General features: G+C 60.3%; 2 protein-coding genes across 12 annotated transcripts; one reads left to right on the top strand and one right to left on the bottom strand.

Moving 5' to 3' along the window:
• Positions 1-628: 628 nt before the first annotated feature.
• Positions 629-9,502, top strand: RUNDC3A (RUN domain containing 3A). 7 transcript variants are annotated; one of them, XM_054593218.1, is made up of 11 exons: positions 629-969; positions 4,379-4,494; positions 4,853-4,986; positions 5,167-5,252; positions 6,018-6,107; positions 6,205-6,285; positions 6,438-6,603; positions 6,712-6,869; positions 7,579-7,716; positions 7,833-7,939; positions 8,920-9,502. In XM_054593218.1, the coding sequence occupies exons 1-11, from the start codon at positions 863-865 to the stop codon at positions 9,060-9,062; spliced, it is 1,326 nt and encodes a 441-aa protein (XP_054449193.1). In that variant the 5' UTR covers positions 629-862; the 3' UTR covers positions 9,063-9,502. The 7 variants fall into 7 exon arrangements, with proteins under 7 accessions (XP_054449193.1, XP_054449191.1, XP_054449190.1 ...); XM_054593216.1 differs by having other exon boundaries at positions 7,815-7,939; XM_054593215.1 differs by having other exon boundaries at positions 4,850-4,986; positions 7,815-7,939.
• A 660-nt stretch (positions 9,503-10,162) lies between these two features.
• On the bottom strand, positions 10,163-15,085 carry SLC25A39 (solute carrier family 25 member 39). 5 transcript variants are annotated; one of them, XM_054593032.1, is made up of 12 exons: positions 14,744-15,085; positions 13,349-13,449; positions 13,157-13,216; positions 12,990-13,034; positions 12,631-12,764; positions 12,205-12,272; positions 11,946-12,070; positions 11,602-11,775; positions 11,152-11,261; positions 10,897-10,978; positions 10,736-10,816; positions 10,165-10,644 (listed from the first exon to the last, which is right to left on the bottom strand). In XM_054593032.1, exons 2-12 carry the CDS (start codon positions 13,431-13,433, stop codon positions 10,529-10,531), a joined length of 1,080 nt encoding a protein of 359 aa, XP_054449007.1. In that variant the 5' UTR covers positions 13,434-13,449; positions 14,744-15,085; the 3' UTR covers positions 10,165-10,528. The 5 variants fall into 5 exon arrangements, with proteins under 5 accessions (XP_054449010.1, XP_054449007.1, XP_054449005.1 ...); XM_054593030.1 differs by lacking the exon at positions 14,744-15,085 and adding an exon at positions 14,323-14,469; XM_054593034.1 differs by lacking the exon at positions 14,744-15,085 and adding an exon at positions 14,323-14,469 and having other exon boundaries at positions 12,631-12,740.
• Between the last annotated feature and the right edge of the window lie 1,157 nt (positions 15,086-16,242).

Raw genomic sequence — 16,242 nt, 5'->3', positions numbered from 1 at the left:
AGGCCCTTCGCTGTCAGTCTACGCTCCACTCTCTGTCCTGAGAGGTTCCAGGCGGTCGGCTCCTACGGCTGATTCTGGGTTCCCATCCCCCACCCTGGGAGCTGTAGACTCCACTGGCTGACGCAGCCAAGTCGATCCTGAGCGCAGACAGATACCCAGTCATTCTGACTGCTCCTTGGCCTCCTGAGTCAGCAGTGTAGGGCCACTTGCCCTCTCTGGACACAGACCTGGCCCTGGTCTTGCTAGGAAGGTGGGGGTGGCTGGGATGAGTGTACAGGAGGTGGGGACCTCCGTTCCTTATGCATCAGGGGGAGAAATCTGAGCTAGATACCACTGATCAAGGGTCAGGAACAGGAGAGTGGAGGTGGCGGAGCTCAGAGATGCAAGGCGAGGGGTCCCGGGCTCTGGGTGTGGGGGTAGAGGACAGGCCAGATGCTCCCTCTTACACCTTCCAATCCCTGCCTCTTGTGGAGACCCCCTCCGCCCTCCCTGGGGCTCTGGTCCTCTTCCCTCCCCTCCAAATCCTGAACCCTCTGCGGATTGGTCCCCGGCCTGCTGGGGGCGGGGCCCAGGGCCCTGACGTCACTGGCAGAGGTGGGGCGGGCGACTAGGGGAGGGGGTGACGGCCCCGGCTCAGCACCTCGGAGAGCTCCCTCCCCGGCCTTGTTTTGCTCCGGAATCACCGCCTGGGGAGGGAGCCAAGGGGCCGGGCACCCGGCGCAGTGGCAGGGGGGATGGCCGTAGAGGGGTCGAGGGGCCCCGACGGGCAGAGGGCCCAGCCGTGATCCGGCGGGGGCTGGAGGCCGGAGCACCAGGCGGGGCAAGGGGCAGCTGGCAGCGGCAGCAGTGGCTGCACATCTGGATGGAAGCGAGCTTTGTCCAGACCATCATGGCTCTGGGGCTGTCCTCCAAGAAAGCGTCTTCCCGCAATGTGGCCGTGGAGCGTAGGAACCTGATTACCGTGTGCAGGTGGGCTCCGCGGGCGGGTGGGGGTGGGGTGATCGGGGAGAGGCGTGGGGTCGGGCTTTGGAAACCTGGATGTGCGTGCCAGCGGAAGGATGCACAGCAGCCTCGAGAAAACGGAGGCGGCACAGGGTTAAGAGGAGCGCCTTCAAAGGCCCAGACCGGGGAGGGGGTTCGAAGGTCTGGTCTCTACCCTTCTAGGCCAAGCCAGGCCTGCTGGCCAGCCTGGGGCCTGGAGGGTGAGGGGTGTTTAATTGGTACTGCAGCTTCCTGTGAGAACCAGGAAGTGACATTGTGCGTGAGGGGGAGGGGTGCTGATGGTTGGCTCCCTTGCTGGGAACAGGGAGGCCGCGGGCCTAGGAGAACTGGGGGGGTAAGGGGCGATCCCCCCTGAAGTATACCCTCACTCCTCCTTAATGGCCTAGCCTCTCTGGAGTGGGGCTTTTCTGGAATATTTTCCAGGGCTCAAACCCTGAAGCAGGAACGGTGCCCTCCTTCTCTGCGACAGAGTCAACTGGGCACAGGGGCAAAGAGCCTGAATCCACCCAGTGAGGGGTGGGAAGGACCGAGGGCCCAGGGCCTGGCCAAAGGAACCCGGTCTCCTTGGTTGAAGGGGAGGAGATTGGGAGGGCAGGCCCATTGGCCCCGGAGGGTAGGGCTGTTGCAGTGTTGGGAAGATTCCCCTGCTTTCCTGGGGCCCCCCCAAGTAAACCTTCCCACCTCAGCCCTGCAGAGACTCACCCCCCCTTCCCTGCCCTGAAGCCAGGAAGGGTCATTCGCTCAGCCTTTCTATTTCAGCCCCCGCCCCTCAACACGCACACTCATCTCTCCCTCCAGGATCCCCCACCAGCTGCGTTCCCCACCTGCAATCCCCCCACCCCGCTCCCATGGCACCTCTGAGGGTAGGGAGCTCCCAGTGCACATCTCAGTTGCCTCCCCTTGGCAGCCCCACCTGCTGCACACAGGAGTCAGTGCCCACCTGATGCCCTGGCTGCTACACCTGACAGCTCCTCCCAGGTTCCTGGGCACACACGCCCAGCCACCCTGTGCCTGTCTCACAGCGCTACATCCCCAGTGCCCAGCACAGTGTTGTGTGCATCGGACATCTGCAAGAATGCCTGAAATGTTCTAGAAGGGACGAGTGCGAAGTGCTGGCCACTGCCTCCACCCTCACACCCCAAACCCTGCCAGTGTGGTGTAGAACAAAGATTTCTGCCTTTGGGGCCAGCTGGTCCTAGGTTCAAGCTCTTACTTCATCAGTTACTAGCTGTGTGACCTTGGGGAAGTTTCCTGCTCACTCTGGGCCTTGGGTGCCTCCTCATCCCCATTACAGATGTAACAGCCACGCCAAGGAATGGCAATGAAGGAATGGCAATGACATAATCCACGTAGGAGCCTAGCCCGGGGCCTGGGACACAATAGCTCTGTCCTGATGACACCCTTCCTGTCCCTCTTCTTTCTCTTGCCTGCCAGGACAGTGGGGCCTCCTGAGTGTGTGGGGAAGTGGGGAACTCCGCTCGGCCTAGGCCACAGAAGCAGAGGGCCTGGTGGACTGAACGTGAACCTAGAGCTGCAGTGTGGGAGAGAGGTTTTGGGGGGTGGGCCGCGGGCACCACAGAGGCTCAGAAACCCCTCAGGCTTCAGCGGCCTCATCACTGTCACATGGTTCGCCTCCAGCTCCCAGAACAGATCCCTTTAGCAGGTTGAAGGCTCCCATGGGCCGCGGCCTCCCTGTCTCCATGGTAACCTGCAGCAGTCACTGCACCTCCTGACAGGGAGCACACCGTGGGGCTCCCTGGGGCAACGACCAGCTCTGCAGCACCCCTGAGGGCAGGTGGCAGATGGCTGCCATGCTGAAACCTGCCCCAGGCTCCCACTGTGGCCTGACCCAGATGACCAGAAGGAATCATCAGGGTGGGGGCGGGGGAGCTGCATAATGAAGCCCCGATAATATCCCGACCTTCCCATCAATGGCCCAGCTCCTCACCACCCCTGGCCTGTACACGCTCACCTTCTTCCAGCCCTGCCTGGGATCTGAATGGAAATTTAACGAGGCAGGTGCTGTGATTCCTGTGTGTACCTCCTACGGGCCTGTGAGAGACTGGGCTAGTTGTCCAAAGCCTCAGGGGAATCACAGGGAAAGAGGACTGAGTCTGCCAGGCTGCTGCCCCCAGGGCAGTCCCAACACTGGCCTGGCTCTGATCTCGGGCCAGACCAACTCCAAGCCCAGAGGGAAGGGAGGGAGGCCTTTGGACTCAGCTGTGCCATTGGCCTGAGAGCCAGGGAGGCCAGTGCCCCAGGGCTGGAGCCTGCAGGATGGAGGGCAGAGGGGGCAGCGGCTGCTGAAGTCCTTGGGAATTTGACAGCCACCAGGAGGCCACAAGATGTAGCAGAAAGAGCAAGGGCTTTGGAATCAGACACATCTACCTCAATCCTCACAAACTGCGTGATGTGGCTGAACAAATCAGTCAAATCCTTATCTGTGAAATGAGGATGATGGTGATAATAAGAGGAACTGCCTCCCAGGGCTGTTGTAGGGAGGGATGAGATAATACCCGCAAAATTTAGTGCTTGGCACGTTACCGGGCTTGATGAGCTTAGAAAAAGAAAAGGCAGCTCCGAGCAACTCCCGCATCTGCTCTGCCACCCACAATAGGGCAGTAGCGGATGTTGAGAGCCTTCTCCCTTCCTCTCCGGGCAGGCAGGTGTCAGGACCGTGGGGCCCCTTCTGGGATCTGCTGCCGATGCTCCCCCCACCTCTGCGTCTGTCAGGCCCACACCCTGCCCCTCCCCCAGCCCAACTCTCTCCGCCTGGCTCTGGGCAGCTGGTATGTAGGCAGCCGAACTGGGAAGGAAAAGGGGAAGGGAGGCCCCCGGTGTGCTGAGAGCCCACCTGGCCACCACGCACGCCCACACCCTGTGTGCTTGGTGCCAACTCACAGGCCCTGGCACAGGTGACCCTCCACCCCAGGAGGGACGGAAGGTTGTTCCAGCAAGAGCAGAAGCTCAGGGCATGGGTGTGAGCCAGTTTCTAACTCCTGCCAACCCCCAGCCCACATGCAGAAAATGCAGCTGAGAGGGCGGGCAAGGGGGAGCGGCTCTAGGTGCCTATTGTTTCATCCCCTCTCGTACTTTGTTCCCGAAGCTTCCTTTCTCTGGCGGTCACATTTCCTGTCACCCACTTTGTCAGTCTTCCACCTGCCACCCTAGCACTCCCATGTCATAGCGCTTCTGTGGTCACTGTATTCTCACCTATCCCCCGCCCTCTGTCCCTCTGCCACCCCACGACCACCCATGTGCTTCATGACCACTTCTCTGCCCTTTGTCCCTTTCTTTGCTGATGCCCTTCCCCTGCCACCGTCACCCTCTCTTCTCACCTGACATCCTGCTGTCCCCTCTGCCTACCCCCACCCAGGTTCTCCGTGAAAACACTGCTGGAGAAATACACAGCAGAGCCCATCGATGACTCGTCTGAGGAGTTTGTGAATTTTGCAGCCATCTTGGAGCAGATCCTCAGCCACCGTTTCAAAGGTGGGCCCGGGTTCCTGCCCCTTATTGGCCAGCCCTCCCAACCCCCAGCTGCCCCACTCTGATCAACTCTGTGGCTTTCCGAACCCCATCACTGACCCTGGTCCCGAAGCCTGGGTCACGCGCGGCAGCTCATGCACAGAGCTGGGAAGAGGGGAAGGGGCCTTCTGGACACGCAGTCATATGCTGGCGTGACCTTTGTGTATGTGCATGTGTGTGCACATAGATTTGGGGTAGGCGCTATGTATGTGTGTGGCTGCTTAGACTTATGCATGTATGTGCCCTATTACACGGACCCTCTCCAAACTCCCATGTCTTGCTGAGCCCCCTCCCTGCCCTGGCTCAGCCTGTGCCCCAGCAGGTCCGGTGAGCTGGTTTAGCTCAGACGGGCAGCGGGGCTTCTGGGACTATATCCGGCTGGCCTGCAGCAAAGTGCCCAACAACTGTGTGAGCAGCATCGAGAACATGGAGAACATCAGCACAGCCCGCGCCAAGGTGAGCGGCCTGCAATGGGCCAGGGCAGCTGCTCCCTGCTCTGGATATAGGGGAACTGCCTGCTCTTTGGTGCTTTCTCCTGTCATGGGTACTGGGGAGAAGAGCCCAGGAGGTCCAGTCCCAAAGGTGCACACATGGGTCCCTTTCAGGGCTGCAAGTAAAGGTGAGTGTGCTTTCCAGGGCCGGGCATGGATCCGGGTAGCACTGATGGAGAAGCGCATGTCAGAATACATCACCACAGCTCTGCGGGACACCCGGACCACCAGGTCAGGCCCTCTCAGTCAGCTCAGCCCGCAGGTCCCGGGGTACCTGGTCATTGCCTAAACACACTTGATTCTTAAGTTCCTGCAGCAGTCTTTCCTATCTGGACTACAATTCCCAGCATGCGCTACTAGTTTTCCTTTCTTCCACACTGTCCACAGGTCAGTCCAGACCGCCGTGCCGAAGCACACCTCTGGCACCACCATCACCTCTTCCAAGTCAAATTCTTTATCCTCCATCACTTCCCAGTACCAGTCTCATTCACAGCTCTACATTTAGACACACATCTGGACAAGTCTCGACTGTGTATCATTTTATTTGTTGGCCTTGTTCCATGACCTACAGCACACAGCCCTACCTGCTCCCCAAACAATGGTAGCAACGCCTGCTCGCTACCCACACACGCAGAGCTTCACCCCCTGCTCTGCGTTGGGAGGCAGGGTCACAGGCAGGATGGGCCCGTGGGGAACGGTGTGTTTCCTGATATTAAGGATTTGGGTGACCCAGTCCTTGGGGGGGGGAGGGGTAGCTCAGAAGATTGAGGGGAGCCTGTTCTCAGACGGAACATTCTAATAGATGGGAGACACCGGTGCTACTCCCAGTGGGCCCCAGTCTGAGGGAGACACAAGAGCCCCACCTGAGAGCTGGGCGGGAAGCAGGTACCTCTTTCTTCTGGGTAAGATTTATAATAAGCCAAGGAGAGAAGCCTTGAGAGACAGGGGCTGCCTGCGAGGATACTGCACCATCAGCTCCCCCCACGCTCCCCACAGACGTTTCTATGACTCAGGAGCCATCATGCTGAGGGAGGAAGCCACAGTCCTCACTGGGATGCTGATAGGACTGAGCGCCATAGACTTCAGGTGGGGTCTGGGTGTCGGTGGCAGTGGCGGTGGTGCGGTTTCCCCCCCGCGAATGTCCATCCCCACACCCCCAACCCTGTGGGTTCTCTGCCCCCAGCTTCTGCCTAAAGGGTGAAGTGCTGGACGGGAAGACCCCCGTGGTCATCGATTACACGCCCTACCTAAAGTTCACCCAGAGGTGAGAAGCCCGGTTGTTGCGGTGGGTGCGGGCAGGACCCCGCCCTGCGGGGCGGGGACGGCGGCAGGGAGCTGGCTGGGCGGGCGCCACGGCCCCGGGCCCCAGGGGGCCGCGGGGCGAGTCGGCCGGTGCCCGCTGCTCCCTCCCGCAAGCTACGACTACTTGACCGATGAGGAGGAGCGGCACAGCGCCGAGAGCAGCACCAGCGAGGACAACTCGCCCGAGCACCCGTACTTGCCGCTCGTCACCGACGAGGACAGTTGGTACAGCAAGTGGCACAAAATGGAACAGAAGTTCCGCATCGTCTACGCGCAGAAGGTGCGCGCTGCTCAGTGCGGTGGCCGGTCGCTGGGCGGCCGAGGGGGGCGGGCCAGGCGGCTGCTGGGACCCTCCTCCCGCCGCCTGCGCTGAGCCCGCGCTCCGCAGGGCTACCTGGAGGAGCTGGTGCGTCTGCGCGAGTCGCAGCTGAAGGATCTGGAGGCGGAGAACCGGCGGCTCCAGCTACAGCTGGAGGAGGCGGCCGCGCAGAACCAGCGCGAGAAGCGGGAGCTGGAAGGCGTGATCCTGGAGCTGCAAGAGCAGCTGTGAGCGCCGCCGCCGCCCTGATCAGCCCCGGCCACCCCGACCTCATCGCGCCCCCTGACTCTAACCTCACCTTTTCCGATACCCACATCCAACTCAACCAACCGCCAGTATCAAACCTCTGATCACCTCTACCCGGAGATCCCACCAGTAACCTTCCCGTCAACTAACATTCTGGGATCTCTCCGAAAACCCGCTCCCCACTTCATCCTCAACTATCCGGCCTCGGCTAGGGTGGCCATCCCATCACTCCAGGGACCCCAACAACGCTCACAAGGCCCTCTGTTACTCGGAGGTCTTCTACGTGCCCCACGTTGAATTAGTCCCTCTGATCTGCAACATACACCTACTGACCGTCATTACCCATGGTGACCCCTTACCTCACATATACCGATCCCTGACATTTCCCCACCAAACCTTTCATCAGGCTCTGACCGCCCAGCATGATTCCGCAAGCACCCCCGTTACATTTCAGGGTTCCTCCATTATTCTCTACTGCCTCCCGCAACACCCTTTCACTCCCTCTAGCCCCCAATGTGAGCACACTCATCCCTGCTGCCTCTGACCCTCAGTGCCTCCCACTGCCTCCCAGGACCGGTCCCACTGATCCCCAAGATTGCCCCCAGGTTTCCACCCTCACCCCTCGCTGAGATCCCATCCCCACTCGGCTCCCCTTTTCCACGCCCCTGACTACCCCCCTCCCCATCCCAGGACAGGTCTGATCCCTGGCGACCACGCTCCCCTGGCCCAGAGTTCCAAGGAGCTCACCACCCCCCTGGTCAACCAATGGCCATCACTGGGGACGTTCAATGGGGCTGAGGGCGTCAGCAACCCCAAGCTCTACCGGAGGTAAGCACAGCCAAGCTCGGCTCAGGCCTGAGCCATGGTTCCCCCTAGGGAAAAGGGGAGGGGGGGCGGGGAGCAGTAAGCAGCAGCTGGTACACCAGCGTTCTGCTCTGTCGCAGACACAGTTTCATGAGCACGGAGCCGCTGTCCGCGGAAGCCAGCCTGAGCTCAGACTCCCAGCGCCTGGGAGAGGGCAAGCAGGACGAGGAGCCTTGGGGCCCCATCGGTGAGCCCCCCAATCCAGCACCCGGCATCCCTGCAGAAAAGGCTCAGGCCAGGCCTCGGGGCTTGTAGTCAGGCCCTCTGCAGAGGCGAGCACGGCAAGGAAGTGCTCAGTTTGGGGTGTCAGGCAGACCCTGGTGCAAACCCCAGCTGTGCCCCCTCGGTTGTGGGCCATGGTCAAGTATGCACCTTGCTGGGCCCCTCTCACCTGTAAAATGGGGATGCTGATTAAAGTGATCACCAGTGTTGGCGCGTAGTGAGGGCTTAATGGCTTTTTGGTACCGTGACATTCTCAAGGGGTTCAAATTCCCAGGGAGTTCTTTGCCTAATTTGCTCATATCTCATGCACTCTGTGAACTGCTTGCCTGACCCTTGTTTCCCCCTTTTCTTTGGCTGCCAGGAGGCTCGGAGCCAAATTAGTGGCTCCCTTCAAGCGAGTGTCCAGGACTTCAACGCATGCATTTTGTGTTGCCCTCCCCGTGGCTTCACCTTGGTTTCCCACCCTAGTTTTCCCGGTGCCCGGACGTCATGTCTTTTGTTTCTAAAAACTACTGTACTGGATGACCCTAGATTTTCAGACAAGGCAGGCATGGACTTGTGACCCTGCCACAGTTTGTGATTGTCCGTCTGTCTCCTCACCAGACTGTGAGCTCCTTGAGGGCAAGGACTGTGTCTCGTCCGTTCTCTGTATCCCCAGTGCTTGGAACAGAACGAGTGCTCACTGTTGTGTTAAATAAACGGACAAAGAGAGAGGATGAGCCTCAGGGGGAGACAGAGACAGAAACTGACGATTACGATAGTGTTCCCAGCTCTGCATGGCACGGGCAGGCGCCCACCAAGGTTCATTGAGATGCAAATGCTGCAGAAAGGAGGGAAGTCTGGGGGTGGTGAGACCTGAGGGGCTACCCCTTCCCAGCCTGAGCCCGCCCCCCGCCACACACATGCAGATGGGTTGGCCTGGCCTCACCCCGCCTCTCTCCCCAGGGAAGGACCCCACGCCCTCCATGCTGGGCCTCTGCGGCTCCCTGGCCTCCATCCCCAGCTGCAAGTCCCTGGCGAGCTTCAAATCCAACGAGTGCCTGGTGAGCGACAGTCCTGAGGGCAGCCCAGCACTGAGCCCCAGCTGAACAGCGTGGGCTGTGCCAGGGGCACAGATGCCTGCTGCCTTTCTGCAGAGTCCCCCGATCCAGGCCACCCTTCCAGGGAACGCTGCCCGCCCAGCCAGGGAGCTCTTGGGAAAGGAACCTTTTGCTTCTGGTTTTAGCTTCCTGCCCGAGGAAGCCAGGGCTGCCAAGGGACGCAGGTCGGGCAGAAAGGTGGGGTTGCCAAGGCCACAGGGAGCCCTTGGGGAAGCTTGTTCGCCCTCCCAGGGACTGCTGCCTGGCGGGCTCCCTCCCGGGACTCTCCGTCCCTAGCCCTGTCACCCTCCTCAGGAACTTGCGGCAGCCTCCGCACCGGCACCCTCGCCCTCACCCCCCCACCCAACCCGTCCCTGTGCTCATCCCCTGGAGTCACTTCTTCCTCAGCCCCTGGTGCAGGGGCTCTGAGGGAATCAGGCAAATAAAAACCGGAGGACTGAGGGAAGCCTGTCTGTGGGGGCTGGGACAGGGCCCTGGCCTGAGGTTTGCAGACTGGGACAGAGCCAGCGCCCACAACCAACTTCGTGCTGGACCGTAGTCAGCGCGTGCCCCGTGGGTCAGAACGGTTCAGGAGTGGGTGACTTCTGTATGAAGTGTCCTGAGTATTAGGTCTGCCCAGAACAGGCCCAAGACACCTAAGTACCCCTTCATCCTGATATTAAGAACTTGCTCCACTCCAGGGAGAGGAGAGACTGAACATTCTGGGGGGCGGGGTGCGATGGAGGGGCAAGCCCTGCGGGCTGCTTTCCTTCCATCATCCTCAGCGGTTCAGCTTTGGCCCAAAGGCGCAAACATTTCCATGAGGCCAAAGCCTGGCAAGGAGGCGACCCTCCCTCCCCGGCCATCATTTAAGTGTGCCCTTGGGGAAGAAGGGGTTTCACCATCTTTCACCCCGGCCCTAACGCTACCAGGATATTGCCCACTGACTGCCTCCCCCGCCCACTCTGGGTCCTCACTAAATTGGTGGGGGCGTCCTCTCCATGGACATCACCTGGGCAGCCAAAGCCTACACCGCGGTCCCTTCCAGGCCCCTCTGTGCAAAGCACGCGCCAAGCCCTGCTTCCCCCAGTCCCACTGCCCCCGCAGTCACAGGCACTGGAGAGAAGTTTGTCATCTTTACACTCAAGGAATTAACAGGTGCAGGCCCGGCTACAACACACACACGGGGAAATGGGCAAGGGGGTGGGGGTTGGGGACCTGTTAACAGATTTGGTCTTGAACTTGAAAGGGGAGAGTGGGAAAGTAATGATCCTTAGGGCCTGGAATGAGAAGCAGCAGGAAGAAAGCTGTCTGAGGGGGCATGGGGCGCCCAAAGGGGCGAGGTGCTTCCCCAGGGCTCAGAGTTGAGGGGGAAGAAAAATGAGGCCCCTCTCCTGAGGACAAGGCACTTGGCTCAGGCTCCTCCTGCCCCACCCCGTCCGTGGAAGAGAGAGTGTCCCGCTCCCTTGCTCCTCTCACGGGCCCAGAGGTTGTTCCAGGTTGAGCCTCTGAAAGAAGCTTTTGCCCAGCTCGTATGTGCTGATCATGATGGCGCAGGACGGGGCGGCCTTGATGATCCTTGGGAGAAAGCCTGCGGTGGGAGGGCGGGGCTAGGGTCAGAGGCCGGTCCCAGAGGGCCCCCGACTCCACTGGGGCCTGGACACACGCGCGCGGACACTCACCGGCGAAGAGTCCTCTGGTGCCAGACTCAGCCCGGATCCTCCGCAGCAGCAGCCAGGTGGAGTCAGCGTGCGGGGGCGACACTGCAGACATAGGCACGGTCCACTAAGACCCCACCTGGACCCCCCGCCTGCCCCCACCCCACCCCAGCCAAATCCCTCACCTCTCACTGCCTCCACCGCCCCCAACGCAACCTGGCGTTGAGTCTTCACCACATCGAAGGGCAGAGTCAGGATGGCTGCCACCTGGTGGGGCGGGGACAGGGTTCACCTCCATTCCCTGGACCCCACCCCTTGCATCCAACCAAGGTCTGCTAGCCTTGTCACCGGGGAGGGCACACTTGCATCTTGACAGGCAGCTGACGCACTGCCATGCTAGGAAACCTCTGCCAGCCTCACCCCCAGCCTGGTCAACTCACCGTCCCTGAGACGCCGCCAGCCACAAAGCTGATGCCCACTGACGTCTGGTCCGTTGGCCTGAGCCCACTCAGCCAACTCTTCATCAGCTCATAGTTGAACCAATACAGGGCTTGTGGGCACAGGGTACGCATTAGATATGGGGAAGGCAGAGGAGCGGGCCCCACACCGCCCGCCTTCCACTGATCCACATCATGACAACCGCTCCCTCCCAGTTAAGAGGCCTGCCTGCTACATGCCCATCTCTGTAAGAGGTTCTCTGTAGGAATTATCTCGTGAAAACCTAGACAAGTACCCTGTTTGCTGAGCCCATTTCACAGATGAGATAGTGAGGGCTCAGAGAAGTCAAGTGACTTCAGGACCACTAGAGCCGAAGTTCGGACTTGGCCGCAGACCTCTTGTGCATCACCCAGGGGCTCCTTGAACCCATCCCCTGCGGCCCTGGCACCTACCTGAGAAGGGTACATCCCGAAGAGCGGTGGGGCCCCAGCCCAGCCACAGTGAGCGCCAGCCGCCCTGAGCCATGGCAGCTCGGACGCAGGCACCCAGCTCCCGGTATGACACATGCTGAGCCTGCAGCTTTGTCCGTACCAGCTCTAGGGGGCTGATCACAGTCACAGTGCCCACTGTGGGGAACAGTGGGGGAGGGATCAGCGTGCAGGCCCTGCCCCAGAGTCAGGGAGCCCAAGACCTCTCCCCACCCCCATGCAGGCAAAGAGTGGAGCCAGGAGCTAGGACTGAGCTCAGGTGGGGATGGGCAGTCAAAGGCAGACCAAGGGCCCAGGACTGTGCTCACAGCGGGCCAGTGCGCCAGCCACCATGGGTGCACAGATGTCAGAGATCAGGGCTCGACTACACAGGAAGGCCTTGAGCTGGTCGTAGGCAGTGAAGTAGATGGCGGTGGCTGGCACGGTCATCACCCTGGGGGGGCAGAACACATGCCAGTGGGACTCCCAGACCTCCCAGGCCTCCTCTGCCCCACCCCACTGGCCAACAGGGAAGCAAGAGACCAGCAGGGCACATGGGAAGACAACACGCAGGCCTGGGGTACTCACAGGGTGGCCGGGAGGCCGCTCCACAGGGTCCTGGTGCCCTCGTGTCTCACAATCTTCACAAAGGCGTCCTGGTCAAGAGGACATCAGCCCAGGGCAGGAAGGATGAGCGTGAAAAAGGCCTGTGAGGGGCTGGCCCAGCCTGGGGCCGACCTGCAGCCCTTGCCCCTGCCCACAGCCCTGGGTCCCGCAGGGAAGCAGTTGGCCCCTCGGGCCTTCACACACGCAATTCCCCATTGGCTCCAGGTGGACTTCTGTTCACCTTCAAAACCTCGTGGAGGCACGACCTCCACAGGGAACCCTTTCCCCAACTGAACCGGCTGCCCCCACGTGCTTTGCAGTATCTGCCCTTGCCTGGGCCCGCTGCCCGAGCAATCCGAACCCCCGGGAATGCTGACGGACCGAGCTGTGGGCGCCGTTCCTCCTCACCATGGTGCCAGTGAAGCGGGCGGGGTCCTGAAACCAGGTGGCACAGCGGGCGCTATTTGGGCACAGATACAGGGGCTCCAGGACACCATTGCAGTACAGGAGGCACTTCCCTGCGGGTCGGAGAGAGGGGGGAACTGTGGAAGGGGAGGAAGCATTAGGCTGCCATGGCCCTGGAAGGCCAGCAGAGGCCGGGACCCCTAGGTGAGCCTTTCTGTGCAGGACAGAGGCCGGGGTGATTGAAACCTGGAAGTCCGTTTGTCTGTCCTAGTCCAAAGCTGCAGGGCTCACAGGTGCCCTGGGGAGACGGGGACACTCCCTCCCATGACCCTCACAGGCTCTCTGTGGCTCGGGACACTTACATTTGGTGTAAGAGAAACTCCAGAGTCTGGTGGGAGGCGTCAGCTCTAAAATACAAGGCAGCCCCTCAAGTCAGGAGAGCCCCCCACCTGCCCCCGGAATCTCATTGCTGTGAGATCCTGTTTTGCCCGGGTACCACCCTCTGCTGGCTCCTGGGTTGGACACTCACCGCCAGCCGCTGAGGGGCGCTGGGACTGCAGACGAACCTTCACCACGTCCAGTGGGGTCACTGCGGGAGAGGGCAGAACTGAAGGCTCCTTTTAAGACTCCATTCCTTACCCCTCCTCCAGGACCAAGACACTGCCAATCTCTGATCTGCCCCAGTCCCCAGCTGCCCCCACCCCACCTCCCAGGGTCTTACTGAAGAGAGAGGTGACCACAGCCCCGGCACCCGAGGCCACCATCTGTTGGAGGGGACTAATGCCCCTAGGGTCCTGATCAGCCATCTTGTAAGCTTCAGTTCTGAAAAACAAAGCTCAGTCACAACACAGATATCAATGGCTGCGGAAAACTGAGGCAATTCTTTTACTGATTTTACTCTGATCCCTCGTTCCACTCACTCATTGAGGATGAATTCAAATGATCCTCATGATAACCTTTTAAAGCAGGTAATGTCATCTCCACTTTGCCAACGGGGAAGCTGAAGCTCAGAGAGGTGAGGCAGCCAGCCCAAGGTGACTTTGGGAGTAGTAAGGCAGGAAGCTGGGATAGTCACCGGTTGGTTCATGGGCGATAATGGCCCACTGCCATTTCCTCATCCATACCACACAGGCTTACTGTGTGCACTTCCTCGGCGAGGGCGCCCGGCTTGGCCACAGGGGCCCAAAGATCAAAACACTTTAGCCATTGCCCTGCACCTCCCCAGACCAACACCGAGCCCTAAAACGGGCACAAGAAAGCCCCGAGTCACCGAGCGTGGAAGAGAGGTGGGACTGGGCAGTGAGAGACAAGTGTAAACAAATCTCCAAGCGGCTAAGGGTCTGTCCGCGTCTTCGGACTGCAGACTGGGCTCCCGGCCCTTCCCCACACCTTCCCCCGGGCCAGGATTAGAAGGACAATCTCTCTGCTCTCTCTTCCCAAAATTACACGCTGGGGACTCGACCGAGAAATCAAGAAGTAGGAATGGGGAGACAGGGTCTCTCCTCGCCGATCGGCCACACCCCCTGCCCCTGCCCCGCGCGAAAGCAGCACCCGGTGGAGCCAACTTGGTCAACTCAATGGCCCGCAACTCCGCGCCCCCAGCCCAGCCTTGGCTCAGGATCCCCGAGACCCGCAGAGACCCGACTCCGGCTTCCGTCCTAGCCGGGCCCTCGGCCCGGGTTCCGCCCCGCCCACCTGGCTCCAGCTCGGTACTTGTGCGGCGCGGGGCCCGGGGCCGGGCGGGCCCATGGGGGCTCCGCGGCCGGTGCGGGGTCCGCGCGCGCTCGCCTAGCTCCAAGGCTGACTGGGAAGGCCGCGGAGCCCGTTCGGGCCCCGGAAAACGCGGTGAGGCCCCGCCCCCAAGGGCCGACCGGTCGCACGCACGGAGTGCCGCCGGCCCCGCCCACTGGAGGCCGCCTCGCGGGTGAGCGGAGCGGTTTTCCCCAAGCTGCTGGTTCCCGCCGGGCCCGCGCGCCAAGGTCGCGGGTCTCCACGTGGTGCGTGACCTGTCGGCAGCACCGCATTGACCGCGTATTCTCACAACTCCCACCCCACTAGTCCCCTCCTCCCGCGGCGGAGCGCTGCACCGAGAATCCCAGCGCTCCCACTAACTTACCAAACTAGCGTGTGTAATGCAGTTTCCTCCTCAGTGGCCTAGTATGCGTGGCGGCGGGGGGCTGAATCAACTCCAAAGCCACGGAAGGTCAGAGAATGACGGCAAACATTTACCCGCCGGGCTGGATTTCTACAATTTCACGGGGACCGCATCAAACAGGAATTAGCATCATCCCCATTTTACAGATAATCGGGAGGGAATCAGCTCCAAAACCACTTGAAAAATCGTAGCGTGGGTGCGCTTGTAAGGCAGTGGGATTAGACGAGCTGTCGCCTGCGCTAGACAGGCTGGACAGACAGAAAAGGCTGGCCCGGGAGCCCCTGGTTCAACCTGGCTTAACCTGGCCTCGGTCCCACCTCCGCGTGACCTTGGGCGTTTCAACATCGCTAAGGACCTCGGAGTCCTTCGCACGAGAGGATTAATAGGGGATTAACAGAATGAAGGGGACAGACATTTTTGTGTTGGCTACGCTCACACTGTTATTTAAGTCTCAAAACTTTTAGAAGTAGTTTATTATTCACCCCATTTAACAGAAGGCGAAACTAAGGCTCGAAGTTAAGAGCTCGTAATTGGAACCGGCCAGGAACTTTACCCTCGCCTCCCTGGGTGACAGATGGGCTTAAATCCTAAACCGATGTCTCCGATCCCGCTCCTCAGGGAGGCACATTTCTCTCCCGGGCAGCCCCGCCGCCGGGACCTCACTAACTGCCTCGTCTTCAAAACTTTCGTGCAACCGTGATATTTGTTCGAATAGGAAAAAAAGAAAAAAAAAAAAAAAAAGCAGCAGCAGCACGTGGGTTGCAAGCCTGCGCCTTTAAGAAGGGTAGGCAGCTATTTTGACGTCACTCGCCTCCCCGCCCCTCCTGCGCAGAAGCGGTCCATTCCGGATCTAGGGCGGCCCAGCCATTCTGCGCACGCTGGGTTAGCACGTGGATGCCAGGGGGCCTACCGTCAGCTTTCCCTGCGGAAAGGCTTTGCGACTGTCCGCTGCCGGGAAGCCCAAATCAGGGGCGTGGAGATTGCAATCTGTGACCGGTGAAGTGGCAGCTGGTCTAAAAGGCCAGCGGGAAGGCGTCCTTTCCATTTCCTTCCCAAACCAAGCTGAGGTCTGACATAACACAAAATCATATTATAAACTGTTGGTTCAGGCGAAAACGCGGCTTCTCTAAAGGACCTTTACACCCTCAAAGTTATGGTGTACCTGAACAGCTCCACAGCCCCCGGCAGAGAGATTCCGGTCCCCGTTTTACAGAGGGGGAAACTGAGGTCCTTTCGTGTAATGACTCAAGTGTGAAGCAGAACCCAGATTTCTCCCATGCAATTTCCCACTTTACAAACGAAGAAAAACCGGAGACCCTGGAGGTCAAATAGCACGAACGTCACTCAAAAGAGCGAGCCAGAATTTAAACCCCACCTGCCTGAGTCCAGAGGACCTCCCACCCCACCCCGTTCTCAGCCCAGCGGTCTGATCCCTGCAGAGCGACCCGCTCATCTGTTTC

The sequence above is a fragment of the Pteronotus mesoamericanus genome, unplaced genomic scaffold (assembly GCF_021234165.1).
Source record: "Pteronotus mesoamericanus isolate MK-2021 breed Mesoamerican mustached bat unplaced genomic scaffold, CSHL_Meso_final scaffold_408, whole genome shotgun sequence".
Lineage (NCBI taxonomy): Eukaryota > Metazoa > Chordata > Mammalia > Chiroptera > Mormoopidae > Pteronotus > Pteronotus mesoamericanus.
The sequence above is the reverse complement of the archived record's forward strand: the minus strand, read 5'-3'. Positions and strand labels throughout refer to the sequence as shown.